We start from the raw sequence: 16,298 nt of genomic DNA, 5'->3' as shown, positions 1-16,298 counted from the left end.
AAAAGAATTGAAACATTTTTTTGAGGGGCTACCAAGTGACATCTAGGTTTAGTTTAGAATAAAAATAATAATTTCTTGAAAAGTAAAATTCTTACATATGGGGAGAAATTTTCATTAATTTTAAGAAGGAGATGCATATGGAAGTGTGAAATTTTGTAAATTTCTCAAGTGCCAATTCGGATTAAAAAATTTTTGAATGGAGGGGCAATAGTGTACTTTTATAAAATTCATGGGGGTGTAAATATGGTGAAAATTAGAAAATTTTAAACCTTTTACACAATTTTCTAAAACTTGAGGAGGGCCAATTGCCCAATCTCAAGTATATGTGGTTCCACTTCCACCGCGACACCATTGCTGATCTGCAAGAATCCGCAACCCCATTTGGCAAGTGAGTTTTTTGGGTGTTTGTCTAAAATTTTACTGTAACTTAATGTAGAAGTTTTTTAAAAATTTTTTGAAATGCGTAAATTTTTTAATATTTTGAAATGTATAGTCTAAAAATTTTGAAAAGTTTTTTGATATTACTGTAATTAAAATTTTTTAAAAACTTGGCAAAAACTTGCCTGGCAAACAAGGCGGTTTCCATCTTCTCCTCCTCCATGTCACTTGTTTAGCTAAGTTTGGTTTTGTACGAAACAAAGCAAGAAAAAGGAAACCAAAACCCGAGGCCCAGGAAGGCGGAAGAGACTTTTGTTGAGTGACCTTTCTAACTGATCCCTTGCACAAAATTACGGCAGTGAGGCCTTTAGATGGATTGACCATACAATCGTATGACTGAAAAAATTACATCGAAGTAACAATGGGAGATCCCCCAACGATGCGGTTCGCTGGTAATTATATGCGGTATGTCACCAATTTGAAACCCGCCGTCGTATCGCGTTTGCATTCTTGAGCCCTTACAGATTATTTGAAGGCCAAATGAGAGAGTTAAAAATCATCTAATTAATATTCATACCACCTAAATTGCTCATTAAGGCCCTTAACAGAGTATTTGTCCCTACCACCTAAATTGGTCATTAGGGCCCTTACAGATTATTTGCCCTTCCTAATCGTGATAGAAACCCAAACAACAAAACAGCAAAAAATACTTGAAGTGTCTATAACAGAAAGTACGACACAATACGTGCAGCCTAAGTATCACAAGACGGTCTAAAGGATCTACGGCCTCGCAGGTTGCATTTTGTACAATTATACGCGAGTTTGTCCCCGGTGTGAATCAGAAGAATTTCGGTATAAATCATCCTAGGTACCCAAAAGTTAGAGATTAGTGTTAATAAATTCGATTTGAATTTGGGAATAAATTAGGTACAGTTGATTTGTCATGATCTAAAGTTCTGGGTTCTAATCTCCCTTTCTCTCTCAGCCTCATAAATCCCGATTTTTTTTTTTTAAAAAAGTAGAATTTGGTGTACCTTGGGGATAAATTATTTTTTTTTCCTTCGAACTTGGGGGTATATTACTAATTTACCTCCAAATGGCATCAAATGGAACCTGTGAGCCCGCCCCAGTCCAAAAGCGGCCCGAGTCAGCTTAGAATATTCATCAACATATTAATTAAGGTTGCTAGCGAGGCAGCGATGGTTACAAGACTCTACTAACTACGAATCGAGGATAGGCGCGGCTATAGACGTTTGGTGTAATTATCCAGTTGCTGCACTTCTCATGCATATAATATGGCATGCATGCTCTTAACTATATATACATCCAATGTCATTTTGAGATGTAAAAAGCTGCTAAACTGCAGGAATTCATTCGGCAAAGCTCAACCCTCTTGCCACTGCAATCTTCTGTCACATTATAGAACAACCATGAGCATTTTCATCGCTAAACATGTACCTGGTCCTATCATCGATCACAGTGGAGAAAGGTGGTTTGTGATAGTAGCCATGATCATGGCCATTGTATCCATGCACCTCATAATTGTATGAAGAGAAAGAATACTTGTCATCCTTGGTGAAAACGGTAGCCTCAGAGGCGAGATAATTCTCCGGATGAACGCTGAAGTAGGTTGCCGGATTTCTGTAGTAGTGGTTGTAGTATGCATAGTTGAAATCGTGATATTCAGGGTTGTATGGAAATGGCCATAGCTCAGCCAGTCTTCCGGTTTTTCTCACAGTTTTGAGAACCTTTTCTTGGCCTGCATAGCCAGTGACTGTCACCTTTTGCATGCCCATGTCCACATCAACGTTATCAACCCCTGATTATACAAATTCAAGTGAGTTTTCCAGGAACACTCGTGGCTCCAAGTTATGTGTTAATTAGGGAATATAATTCTTGTCATTCTTTTTCTAAATTTTTGATAAGTAGAAGATTCTAATTATGTAGGAGATTAATCAAACTTAATTAGGTGAAGCTAAAAATTGATGAAAATTCATGAGTGGGATATATATATATGCAAGCCACATTTGTGTTGAAACTTCTGTCCTTAACATAAAAGCCAGAACATCTAGGTGATGATCCACAAACAAGATAATTTGTTTGCTTTTGAGTTGGGATCGAATATATAAACAATTTATGTTGGATTGGCTAGCTAGATTGCCAAAAACAGGAGCTAAGTTATTTTGTTTGAACACTTCAAAGCAAGGCTGCCTAGAGAACAAGAGTCAAATCTAAGCAAAAAATTGTTTAGGAATGTGTAAGGTAGCTTAACTTCCTTACTAAATCTTTGCTCGAAGGATCAAAAGCAATTAGCCAGTTAAATAATAAAGGATCAAAAGCAATTAGCCAGTTAAATAATCTGTTCTAAACAAGTAACAAGCACATCAAAATCCAGTAAAAAAAGATTGATTGTTAAGAACAAAAATAAAAGTGGAAAACTAAAAAAAAATAAAATCAGAGAACTGTTTATATTGTTTAAGGGGGGTTTTGATACCATCAAGTTTCCGTAGAGCTTTCTTGATCTTGCTTTCACATCCAGGGCAGTCCATGTGCACTCTCATCTCCACAATCTAAACCAAAATCCAAAAAACTGATAAGACTTCATCCTTATCAGACAATTCTTTTTTCTTTAAAAATATTTGATTGAACAAAAATATTATTACCTCATCCTTTTTAAACACACATAGCTGGTGTGGAGTTTTGACAAAGGCCCAAAGCAACTATATTATGATGTATTATTGGCTACTAACTAGATAATGACCCCACTATTGACATGATTACTTATAACCAATATAAATATATTTTTTGTAAACTCGGACAAGAATTTTCACCAAATGACATCATAAAGGAGGGTCTTGTAGGCACTTAATAATTTAGTTGAACAAAATTATTAATTCGATTCCAAAGCACAAGGGCAAGATTTGGAGGAGCCAATTATTGTTTTCTGCTATTTTGGAAACTTTACGAACTAAAATTAGCAGAGGAGAAAAATTGGTTCAGTTAGATGATCAAAACAAATGATTTAATCGCAAAATTCCTAAGGGTAAGACTTTGAGTTCTCTATACGAAAAATAATAATTATAACAATAAGATTCAGACCCCGTTAAATGTTTATTTTCCGGTCGATCCCACTGGTAAAATTTTATTTGTTTCTAAATCGCTTTTATGTTCTTATTCTATTTAAATTTTATGCATAAATCATGAAGACTTGTACTACAATACTGCATGAAACGAATCAATTACTTGTAATCGTTATAATCCAAACGAAATACTGCATCAAGACAGTGTATCAACTACGCATCAGAAAAAGCAAACACAATATCAAAGGGACTATATTATGTGTGTGCAAATATTGGCCGAGGAGACCTTGGTTTAATTATTAAGGTCGAGATTCCAAAAATTAGACATTTTGCATTTTAATTTCCTTGCTACTTTTTTTTTTTTTTAAATTCCATCCATCCCCCTGTTAGGAAAACAAGTTTTTTAAAAAAAATGGGTGCAAATATTGTCAAGCGTGAGCTAGTCCACTTTTGACCGACTGTTTCCTGGCGTAGACTTCTAAACCCTCATCTGATGGAAACAATAAATTGTGCTCCAAGGAATTTCAACCTAGCCCTCCATCTTTAATCTATTTATTTCTGTAGAAGAAACGTTTTCTCTCATCGAGCTGATATCAGTACTGCACGCACAGAATTTCATTTATCAACTAATTAATAGCCATCCAATGGTGGTTCGCAAAGAAATTTGACTACTAAATTTAACAGTTTTCTGAGCTATGGCAATTGACTATCAGAGTTAAACTTTTTACTTTCACCCTTCAATAAGAAGAACGGATTCATTTCTTCACCAACTCATCCACATTTTTACCTGAGGGGATAGGTTTATAATGCTTATGATCCATATTTTCAAGGCTACTTTGAACATGAACTCGAATGCAAAGCCTCACAAATTCTCATATCTATGGATTTATAATAAGCCCTTAGAAGTGATGAAAGAAATGCTTCAGCCTCCACACGACACAGTAAAAATTGATAACGCAGAAAACATAAAAAAGAAAACAAAATCGAATATGTACGTACAGCTTGCTGTTTAATTCTCTCTGTCGCGACGACTGATATAATGTTAATCCATAAACTGTAAAAACTTCACATGACGTATAATGCTAATATGAATTTTGCATGCAGGGACGACAAGCCATAAAAATTCATCAGAATCAAGTGGATTTGTAAAAGCGCATGCATAGCCATAATCATGCACGAAAGTTGTTCATTTTACAATCTCACACATGAACTTTCACTAGATTTGTATACTATTATTACTAAATCAGGTCATTCGTCAGTTGAAGTTTCCTATTTCAAATAGAGATCATTCACAGTTTTAAAAAAAATGGTTAGTGTGGATGCCACGATTATGGGTTACATTACATGTAATCTTATCAAAGAAAAGACTTTTAGTGGTGTCACGGACAAGCTGAATTCCATCATTTCACTGAATAAACATACGCATGAATAATGCAACACAAAAACAAGCATGCATGTTAAGAAACACTAGTCTAAAATTTGAAACCATTCGATTCTGCGTCGACTTAACAGGTGAATAAATAAATACACAAGCTCTTGCATAGACACATGTTTTTTATTATGATAAAATGCAAAACAGAAATTGGAGTTAATTAGAGGAAAATCTGACCGTCATCTTGAGGCTTGAGGCTTAATCGATCTAGAGGAGAGATATGTGAAGCTTTCTTTGCTGAAATACTGTAAGGGATGATGAAAAGGGCAATGTGGAAGCAGATCCTATTTATACAGCTTTAGAGAAGCATATATGTATTATTTATAATGCAAGTTGTAACAAGGGATAGAAAGAAGTATAAGATAGAATAATATTCAATGGTCCGACCCGCTATTTCTTACACTTTTCCTTTGGCTTGCTTCTTAGAGACAATTCTTGTGGAGGGACCTGTGAGAAAGCTCACTGAAATTCTCTCAAATAAGTCCACTCTGTTGCTATCTTTGCAGTTACAGTATCCTCTAAATGGTCCATCGAAACAATACAATGCAGAAATTCTATTCTATAGCTAGAGACGAAGAAGATAATTGATCAATTGATGTGTCACCAACGTATGTCTTTGATCTACCATTTTACCTCTAAACTATGGCTTTAAGTTCAGAAAATTAAGTCGAAAGAATTTCTTATAAGCTGGTTATCAACCCTAATTTAACCGTTAAATAATTTCATGCAAACACAAAAAGATTAGTACAAATTCTACATTATTTCTAAAATTAGTTGGCCTTTCCTGATTGGCTGAACCCACAAGATGGTTTTGCCCATGCATGCCAATGACAACGTTTTCTATTAGCAGCAACTAGCCTGACAATTGACAGTGTCAAAACGTTGAAAACAGGTTATTTTCTAGGTAATTAACATGATAGTGATCCTCCTAATTTTTAAATCAGAGCATCCAATAAAATTCATATTTATGGTTGTGAAGTATTCAAATTTTTGTGTTGGCATTTGACCACCTTTTTCTAACAATGTCATCAAATTACGCAGAAACTTCAAACTTGTATGATGAGAAAAAAAAAATATGTATAAAAATATTACTTAAAGTGTAATTTTTCCCCTGCGTCATCTCAGACCTAGGCTTCTTTTAAGACTTCAAAAGTCGTCGAAAATGCATTGTAAATTACTGGATGGTGACTTGGCGTTACAAGTTGTAACCTACCAAGAATTTTCTCATGGGATTTGTTCTGAAAGTCGTCAAAGGTAGAAAAGCAGAGTGTGAAAGAGATAGTTTGGAAAATACCTTAAATGGCAAAAAAGGATTCAAAAAGCAAAGAAACTTACATTGCATATCTTGTGAATATCTGAAAAAAAAAAATTTTCAACTTGATTTATAAGAGGACTATATCAATTATGCGATTGGCCAAAAGGGAATGTTTCTGATCTTCCTTGAGTTAATTTCTTTAATTTATGGCATCATCGTTTTGTCACCAGGTGACCTGTGAATTGAGCCTTGGAACTTTTCTACAGGTCCAAAGTATCTTCTAAGACATTGCCTCTTTATCCCAAAAAGTTGCCATGGTTATTTATTTATTTATTTATTTATTTTTAATTATAGTTTTCGAAACTTATTGGTTACTTAAGATAATTGAAGACTTCTTGTTTGTATAGAGTAATTTATGATCAAAATTTTAAATGACTTTCTCTATCATGTGTCGTAAGGGTACACTAAAACAAGGGGTGGACTCCCTAAGGATTTTAGCATTATTATCTATTATCCATCCCCTAAATTGCTAATATTCTAATGGTTAAATATTTTGTCTTTCGCAGACAAACTAACACCCTGCTTCCAGACATGAAAGGAAAAATGATTTTAAATGTTCATGCAATATCCAGATATTTTTTTTTTTTTTTTGCAGCAACTACTTGTATAAATTTTTTTATATGAAAACATATAGATAGGTTGGACTTCCATTACCATCACTCGTCAAGACATACTTTCAAGAATATTAGGTCACTTAAATGGATCTTATAATCACTCATCCGATGTGTGGGATCTGTTATTGGACAATCTATAAAAAAGCCCTTTAAACCTATGTTTTCAGAATCGGACCGGATATCAACTCGGTCGAACTGAGGGATCAGGGGTCAATGGATTCAACCGGATTCGATAGGGGTTAAACCGGATGACATCATAAATAAAATTTATTTAAAAATTAAAATATTATATGTAAAATACTTAATAACATGACGTCATATATATTTGATGTTTCAAATATATTTAATAAGAAAATACAAATAAATTAAAGCAATCAAGTAGCAATGTATATTATTTAATAAGCATTAACAAGTTTAGAATTAAAATTATGGACTTAATTGAAAAATAACACCAAACTTTAATACAATATTTATAAAGTATGAAATATTTGAGGTATGTTAATAATTTTTAACAACTTAAGGATCAAAACATCATATTAAAAATATTCTAACCTTTCAAAAAAAGTAAAAAGAAAAAAAAAAGAGACTGGGTTTATTTTTCCGGTCAAACCTGGTTTTGACCTGATTTGACTGAGTTTTTTATTTTTTTCATTTTTAGGATTAACTCAGACCAGTTCGATCGATCGAACCGATCGATCCGGTCCGAGTTTAAAAATAGAGCTTTAAACAACTTTTGATTTTGCAAGTATGTTTTGACTTATGACGATGATCAGAGTGGAATCGATTCTATCTTTATTGCTTAGTAAAAAAATTTGAGCTTAAGAACTATCATGCAGTGTTGCTAAACAGTACGAGTGAATGTGACAATGGTTCTTATCAGGTGACGGCCCATGTCTCAGGAATAGTAGTAGGAGCCCTTTTAGATGCTCGCCAAACAGAACACATCTCCGCCTAGATTCCATCTTCAATGGAGAGCCCAATGCACAAGCTAGAGTTGTATGGTAAGTCCAGCACTGCATTAAAATTTAAATTCCTACACAATTCAGATTTCTATTTTATTCTATTTTTGGATAATACACCCCTTAAACCTTTAAGCACCAAGCAACAAAGCATCCATGGAAAATTACTCTGGATGCATCTTCATTCTTCTCTACCACTTTGCCTCCTTTAGATGCAAATCGCTGTGCAGATGGACTTGCAAAGATAAATTGAGATCTTTGGTAATCGTTTTCACTATTTTATGACGATTGTATAGGATAATTTGTTATCGAAAACTAAATCGTTTAGCAACTCTTGTTGTATTACGATTAATTGTGACATTCTATTTTACTACCAAAAGAAACAAATTGTGTTTCACTCCTTTCACCTCATCAAAATGATGCCAAGTGCTTTTCAATGACAATGCTTTGGTTTACATGAGGTATGACATAATTTTAATTCGTAATGATTGATTAGTAATGTTATAAGTGATGTACGCAGTAGAAAATGCTTAACCTAAATAATATTGCCTATTCAAATGACTTTGAAAGGTCTCTTACTATTTATACAACTTCACCAGACAATATTCCATGTGAAAAAGCCGGATTAGATTCAAGTTTTCAATTTGAATTCGTATGGGAGGGGAAAAAATCGGAGCAGTTTCTGAAAATACAAGAAAACAGACCATGGATTGCTCATGGCTTGAGGAAATTCCAAATGCCTAGAAACAAATACCATCCTCGAAGCCTTGGAGCAACGCGGCAAGCAACACGAATAGATTTTGCAGAAGACAAAACTTTGGATTAAAAAAGACACAAAACTACACTGCAATCCATATTCTGATGGTTGATACAAAGTTGCGAACTTCGTTTATTTCGCCAAACCTGTCTCGAAAATGTCATTATTCATCACTATAAATAGAAAGCTTTCGTGGGCTTTAAATCAAGCTACACTAAATCAAATTAAAAGCGCAGATTTCAGAACCCGAATCAACAATAATGGGGGAGAAGGAAGGAGGAGTTGTCAAGAAGGGTCATGAAGAGGGGCTGAAAATGGCCGTTTCACTTCTTGAAGAGTTTGAACTTCCATTGGGACTTCTCCCAATTGCTGATGTGATTGAAGTAGGTTTTGTGAGGAGCAACGGGTACATGTGGATAGCGCAGAAGAAAAAGGTTGAGCACAACTTCAAGATGATCAGCAAGTTGGTGAGCTATGACACTGAGATCACCGGTTACATTCAGAAGAAGAAGATCAAGAAGCTCAAGGGAGTGAAGGCTAAGGAGTTCATGCTATGGCCTCCAATCGGTGAGATAACTACTGATGATCCGCCCACAGGAAAGATTCATTTCAAGAGCCTTGCTGGGATCACAAAGACTTTCCCTGTCGAGGCATTTGCTGCAGGCCAGTGAGCAAAAAGGCCTACTAAAATCATGCATGATGTATGAGTTACTGCACTTTTCCCTACTTGCTGTTTTTTTGCAGCATTGTCTTTTTGTTGTAGTAGCGTGTAATTCTTCAGGAATTAACAGCAGAATGCAGTAGAGAATAAATGTTTCATGCACAATTAAACTCGTAAAAGATGATCTGCTGATCATGGATTACACAAGAAAATCTGTCGGGTTTTTGAAGAGTTGAATTATCCATTTACCTGGGAGTTTAGACCAACATAGCAACCTAAAAGAATACAGCATGATTGAAATGCAGGAAGAGATTTTTTTGCATACTCGTGCGAGACCAATTGTCCAAAAGCTCACCTAAATGCATAGGCACCTTCCTTGGAGGGTGTTCGAGATTGGATCGAAGGAAACAGTTTCATAATTATGTTGCACGAGAACAGGCGCCCAAATGCATAGACGCTTTTCTTAATTGGTGCTGTCTCAAAAAAATCAACTCCATCGACTGATGACCTTTGTTAATACTTCCTATACGTTACGTGTTTGGATAGGACACTAGCTGAAATATTAGTTGAAATAATTACTATACCATATTTTGCGATATTATATATATATATATATGAGATAAAAAGATTATTAAAAAAATAAAAAATTTGTGTTGAAAAATATATTTATGATGCAAGCTAATAATTTTTGACTAAATAATTGCTATCCAAACACATTTTAAAAGTGCATAATCTTAATCTCTTTACAATTTAACCCTCTGTCATGAATGAAGAACACACTTTCTAAAAGAATACTCATCAAGTTTCTTATGCGATGAATGCTTTTTCTCTTCTTCCCTCCAATTCCACTACACATCAAACAACCAAAGTTATAGCTCGTGCTTCTGTTTAACGGCGGGCTTTGCAACCTGCTGCTCTCCCCTTCCCCAATGCGCCAAAGCTTCAGCTTCTAATGGCAGTTTCTGAGGTCAGCCACATCTAAATTGATTGAGGCAAATTATCCCCTCTTGTAAAAACAGTCCTCTTTGACAAGACAAATTCAAACAAAGAAAGTATAGATCGCTGTGATCATCATCTTCATTGTCAACACCTAAAATGCTCTCAGTGGCACAACTCCTTTCAAATCTGCTGCTTTTAAGGATCTAATGCATTTCTGGGAGCGGTGAAACTTCACCTGAAATGTAACTCGTTCAGAAAAACTCATAAAAATTCCACATATACAAAATTTGATGTTTAAATTTAAATTCAGATGATGTGACATTCATTTAACCCTGTTAGTGTATACATTGACAGTGTAGGAAAGATTAATCCTTAATAAAATACATGAAAATTTTCAACTTTAATGTCTTGTCAACACTAAGCTCCACTTTATATAAGCAATAGTTGCATAGGGGTGACAGTTACACAAGTTTTAGGTTTACAAGCTGTTTTAATAATTGACTATTCGAGAAACATATTTCTTCATAAAGCATACTTGTATAACATCCACTTTACGCTTGAGATTGTTGATAAACCCCAGATGGTACTTGCATTTGGAGTTTCAAGAGTAGTGCAGTTCTGGTAGAAGGTTTTGCCGAAGCACATGATTGGCTTACAGGGAACCTGGGGTAAGAAAAGCAATGCTAAAGAAAGTTCGGATGATTCTACGAAGTTACTCACCTTGATGCTGCCACAGTATGTCTTTTTCATGTCATCGATCACTATTAATTGAAACCTTACAAAGCTCAACTTGACTCATTTGCTGGTATAGAACTTCAGAACTCAGGTAAGCGCCATGACGGAGAGGAAAGGATCAAGTCTGAAGAAGGATCACAAAGAGGGGATGAGACGGCCATTTCACTTCTCAAGAGTTTTTAACTCCATTAGACCCCTCCCCCTTTGCTGATGTGAGTGAAGTTGGCCTTGTAAGGAGCACTGGCTACATCAGGATACTTCAGAAAAAGATGATTGAGCACAACTTCAAGATGATCTGCAAGCTTGTTAGTTATTACACTGATATCACTGACTACATTGACAAGAAGAGGATCAAAAAGCTTGAGTGAAGGATAATGTAGTCATCCAATGGCAACCTCTAACTAAGATAATTGCAGATGATGCATCCACTGAAAAGAATCGCTTCAAAAGCCTTGCTAGAATAACAGAAACCTTCCAGTGTTGAGGCATTCGCTACTGACAAGTAAAGAAAAAGTCTATTCCAGTTATCCAAATTCCAATTGTTCATGGATAGCTAGTTTTGCTCACATATTCATCTCAACCCTCAGTTCCATCTGGTTCTTGATCAAATGGAATAAGTTATAAGATAATTACAATGTGACTAAGAAAAAACTTTGTCTCTGAGCATTAGTAGAAAAGAAACAGTAATACATAGATCTTGTTACAGCTCTTTTGGCCGTGAAAGAAACGTACTCCACTGCCGTACCTGTCCCTGAACACCGAAACAAGCAAACAGACAGAAAGGATGTTGAGCACAGCTATTTCAGAAATTACCATTGTAGAGGACGCACAACTTCCAGCAACCTAAAAGTCAATATTGAGCATTACCTTCTAAAGTGCTAGAAAGATGTATGTCTTCAACTTTGAAAAATCCTTGAAAATAACAATGGCAGCGGCCAGAAAGCTTGTTCTACATCCCGACATTGACTGTAACCCCAATTTGCAGGTGTATTATAACTATGGTACCATCTTGTTCATGCCTTTTTATCTTTAGCCATCAGCCAAAATGCCCACACAAATGACACTTCTGTGTTGTTCTTACAAACATTGAGCTTAACTAATTAAAGGGTAATACTCAACTTCAACGGAAAACTACATAAATCAAGATGAAAAGGCATTGTTTGAGGCCCTAACTGCAAAAGCATTTCAAATTTAATTCTTATCAATCGATATCAATAAGTCAATAACTCAGAATTAGCATTACAAGCATCGATTCTATTCTGAAGAAAGATTCTGCAGCTAGGAAATGAAGCAGAGATCAGAAAATAGCTAGAAATCCCAGTTACGTAGTTAACACTGATAAGTACCGTTGATCACATATCTCAGAAGAACGTGCCCAATTTGTCAATTATGAGTAGCATGAAAAGTGCTGAACATTCTAAATGGACCCTGCTTTCCAAAGATATGATTCTTAAATTTCTTAAACAGAAAATAACTCATATTGGTGCAGTCAGTGAACTATATTCGTACTTTCAAGCATCTGCAACATAACACTTCATACTAATGTATCTGCAAAACTACAGTTCAAAACTCTCCAAATAATTTGGTACAGTAATTAATTCTATTACTCAATTCATTATGCAGCTTTACACATTTTATATCTTCATCTTCACATAAAAAGTTTAAACACTGAAGTGTCAGCTCTTTATCTTGATTAATTTCATAAAGAGTAACAACTTGCTGGCTTTGTAGCCTCTTGTTGGCTTAAAATTAAAAGTTTATTCTCATGGACACGAAACAAATTCCTAATTAACAATAGCAAGCAGACAAACTTTTTATTGTGATAAAATAAGAGGTACATGACTAGATAGAACTATTGTACTTCTGTACTAATAATAAAGATAACTAATTCCTCAATCAGGCACTTAGCCCAATAGCAAACAGAGGAGCTTCCTAGAAATATGGTCAGTGAAACCTACTGAACAAAAGTCCATAAGTTAGGTTTAAGTCCCAACAACGTAACGTCCCAACCTCTCCCATTTCTCAACCTCTCCCATGCACTCCAGCAAATTCTAAGGATAATGAACCCATACATAGAGAACAAACTAAGATTAATTACATCATTATGTCCCCTTACGTCCATGGAATGTTAGAGTTACAAAAACAGGCAAAAGGAACAACAGAAACCACTACCAAACAAAATTAAGACTTCTGTATTGGCTCATGCATTAAAACCAAACATATTTCAGAAAAATACGCATGGAGTTTAAAAGTTTGAGCGGAAGAAAGAGGTAACCAAGGGGTAAAAAAGACAATACAAATGTAGTGCACAAAATAGACCTTAATGTGATCTCATGAAATACACTAAAGGTGCATTATGCAAACTCAAATTAGCCATTAAACCCATCATTTCCCATGTACATATACAAGACACTCTTTCTTCGTCAACATTAATGATCAGTGCCCAAACTAAAAAGATAGGACAAGTGCCAAAGGTGGCATGACAAAGATATATATATATATATATATATATATAACAAATTAGCATACACAACAATACTTAACCAAAAACCTGTTTAGGAAAGACAAAAAAGAAAAGGCCATCTTGCTGAACTGTTCAGGACTTGGAATATCCTAGAACTGTCAAAATGATGCATTGTATTCTGCTTCATTATGAATCTAAAACATTTCATACTTCAGAGATTAAATACATGCAAGTCCAACAAGGCATTGTAATACCCCTTCTCTATCTCCTCCTCTCTCACTTGATGAAGGAGAAGTGTTTCAATAATCAAATCTTCCCAGTCAACATCAACTTGTATTTTCCTTTTATTGTTAGCACTTATACATTGTGCAAGACATAGATCCTTTCCATCACCAAAGCCAGCTTCAGATGGATGCAAAATCCTCTGAATGCGTGATTTAGCAGCATTTATCTTTTCTCTCCTCCTTTGATATGTCAAGTTTCCTCTATCAAAAGACGGAGGGTTTGCATTCAATCCAACATCTTTCTCAATAATTTGCTTCAGCAAAAGTTTCTTGCTCATTTCTGATTTGCCTGTCCACCACTCTCTACAAGTGTAAATGTCATATCCCTTCTCCTGTTTTGTCCAATCTGCCTCTTCTATTTCTGCAGAAGACTTAATCAATGGTAAGCGATCTAAGAAATTTGAATAAATCATGGCCAAGCATTCATGCGAAATCTGGAGATTATTGGTTCCTTCTATTCTCAAAGTTGGAGAATTCTCCACCTCAAAATACTGCAAGTCCTTTTCCACATCACAAGTATCATACCTGTACCTGATTTCTTTGTTCAAACAGTCAGCGACTAAATCATCCAAATCAAAACCGACATGATCAAAACGATTCTTTCCACTGCACCTTGATGACGACTTCAACTCCATGTACTGAATTACTGAAGAAGCATTCCTGATAATATTCTTGACAGTAATATCTTTCCCCCAAGGTAAGAGTTGCGCAACTTTAACAAGTCTTTCCAACAGCTCCTTATACCTCTTCTTACACGTTCGCACTGCCACATACAGCTCCTTTGCAACCTCTTCAATCTTCACGTGAACCTGATTCAACTCTGCAACAAACACCAAAATGGCAGCCACAATGGGCATTGGTCTTCTCCCTGTAGTCAAATACCACTTCATCGAGCACTGCACCAAGAACACCCCTTGCTTCAACATCCTTCCAACAATTTCCTCCTCAACCCCACTAAAGCTCGGACAACTCCTAATTGCACGTTCAAACGAGCTAACAATATCAAACTCAGGCAACTTCAGATCAAGAAAATCCACAACCCGATGCACCATTCTTCCCAACTCACTAATATCACAACCGACCACATTCGCCACTTCAACAATCGGCAAGCTTTTCTTATCCTTCCTCAATACAACATAAGCACAAGCCCCAACAAAAATTGGAAACCATCTCCCCTGACCATATTCACCCTCTGTTATCCTCTCAACCATGGCCTTAACTTCATCATACCGTGAGGCCGCTAATCCTAACTTAAATATCAAATCTTCTATCAGTTTTTGAGCTTGATAAACTTTAGTTTGCTTGTAGCTATACACACTACCGGAGCCCGCCGTGCCTACGCGGACAAAGGTGCCAGTAGGGCCAGTAATACCGCCAATGTGGGCTTGAAAATTCTCAAAATCCTGAACAACCCCACATGATGAACACACCAAGTTGCCAGTATCACCATCTACTACGAGGGTTCTCTTGCTGCAATTCTTGCAGGATCCAGAACTCTCCATCTTTCAATCAAATAACTGTAAATTAAATTAGCCTCAAAAAACCCCAATTCTATATTATTTGCTAATGTCGGAATCTCATTATTAGGGATTTTTAGGGGGCTATGTCTTGGTGGTAAGACAAGATGGAATTTTAAAATTTCAAGAATTGGGTATCGCTAGATTCTGGACAAATAGTAAAATACCAAAAATGAAGTTCAAGAAAAGTGCATACGTTTGTGTGCACCTAATTTTCTGCAACTTTTTTCCATGAAGATTACAGCAATCAGCACCAGAAGATTTGAGAAGGCCTGAAATACAGCTGGGGTCTAATTTTAATTTATAAACAGAGATCAGTGGGAGTGGAGAAAACGACTCACCGTCTCTAGGATGATTTGGTTGCCTTTAGCCGGGAGTACTGAAGCTGATGGTACGATGAATGACACATTTAGATGACCCTCCATATATTCGACTACAACTGAGCGAGGTAAATAGTAATAAAGATAAGAATTAATCTTTTATATACTGACAAAGTATACTATTATCGTTGGATACATGATAATTTATTTAAATTTAAATTTAATTGTCACAGTTGAATGCATAATAATTTATCTAGATTTAAATTTAAAATTCAAATTTTACTTATATGTCATGCATCCAACCGTGATAGTATATACACCATCAGTATATATAACATTTATTCAAAAGATAAACAGAAAGATGCCCACTTTATAATTGTCCCTATTTATTCTTTTTCTTCTGCAGATACAGTTAACCCTAAGTCCCATATCATTTACTTTAGAATTTGGTGTTGGTGTTCACTTAATGTATCAATGTTGTGTTTGGATTCTTGAAACAATACACCAGATCTTTTTTCTTTTTTTTTTATCAAACAATACACCAGTTCTAAAGAAAAAAAAAAGAAAAATTAAAAAGATACAATAAAGCCTGTTTACGGGTTGTCAGAGTTGATTGAAATTTACTTCATCTAATAGAGTTTTTAATAAAAGCGCTTATTAAATATTTAAGTACTTTTTAAGTATATTGTTTGGGTACATATTTCAATTAGTTAAATGAGTATTTATTGTATTAGATAATGTGTAATTTAAAATTTTTTATATGTATTTATCTCGTTATTCATTTCGTAATATAGGATAATTAAAACACTTATAAGTGTTTTTAAGTACATTTTTTGGATACAT

General features: G+C 35.2%; 3 protein-coding genes across 3 annotated transcripts; 1 reads left to right on the top strand and 2 right to left on the bottom strand.

Moving 5' to 3' along the window:
• Positions 1 to 1,663: 1,663 nt before the first annotated feature.
• Positions 1,664 to 5,199, bottom strand: LOC113722117 (heavy metal-associated isoprenylated plant protein 29-like). The gene is made up of 3 exons (XM_027245651.2): positions 5,068 to 5,199; positions 2,873 to 2,948; positions 1,664 to 2,197 (listed from the first exon to the last, which is right to left on the bottom strand). The coding sequence occupies exons 1-3, from the start codon at positions 5,071 to 5,073 to the stop codon at positions 1,791 to 1,793; spliced, it is 489 nt and encodes a 162-aa protein (XP_027101452.1). The 5' UTR covers positions 5,074 to 5,199; the 3' UTR covers positions 1,664 to 1,790.
• Positions 5,200 to 8,795: 3,596 nt separating this feature from the next.
• On the top strand, positions 8,796 to 9,206 carry LOC113723946 (uncharacterized protein At5g01610-like). The gene has a single exon (XM_027246904.1). It carries the CDS (start codon positions 8,796 to 8,798, stop codon positions 9,204 to 9,206), a length of 411 nt encoding a protein of 136 aa, XP_027102705.1.
• A 4,248-nt stretch (positions 9,207 to 13,454) lies between these two features.
• Positions 13,455 to 15,554, bottom strand: LOC113726151 (plant-specific TFIIB-related protein PTF2-like). Its single transcript, XM_072074474.1, has one exon. It carries the CDS (start codon positions 15,118 to 15,120, stop codon positions 13,546 to 13,548), a length of 1,575 nt encoding a protein of 524 aa, XP_071930575.1. The 5' UTR covers positions 15,121 to 15,554; the 3' UTR covers positions 13,455 to 13,545.
• Between the last annotated feature and the right edge of the window lie 744 nt (positions 15,555 to 16,298).

Source organism: Coffea arabica, chromosome 2c (genome assembly GCF_036785885.1).
Source record: "Coffea arabica cultivar ET-39 chromosome 2c, Coffea Arabica ET-39 HiFi, whole genome shotgun sequence".
Lineage (NCBI taxonomy): Eukaryota > Viridiplantae > Streptophyta > Magnoliopsida > Gentianales > Rubiaceae > Coffea > Coffea arabica.
This window is presented reverse-complemented; position numbering and strand designations above follow the sequence as displayed.

Excerpts from the sequence above, each read along its gene's own strand:
- LOC113722117 (XM_027245651.2), bottom strand. Across the intron at positions 2,198-2,872 it reads AGCTCTACGGAAACTTGATG|GGGTTGATAACGTTGATGTG; the intron begins GTATCAAAACCC and ends TTGTATAATCAG.
- LOC113723946 (XM_027246904.1), top strand. The coding sequence starts at position 8,796 with ATGGGGGAGAAGGAAGGAGGAGTTGTCAAGAAGGGTCATGAAGAGGGG.
- LOC113726151 (XM_072074474.1), bottom strand. The coding sequence starts at position 15,120 with ATGGAGAGTTCTGGATCCTGCAAGAATTGCAGCAAGAGAACCCTCGTA.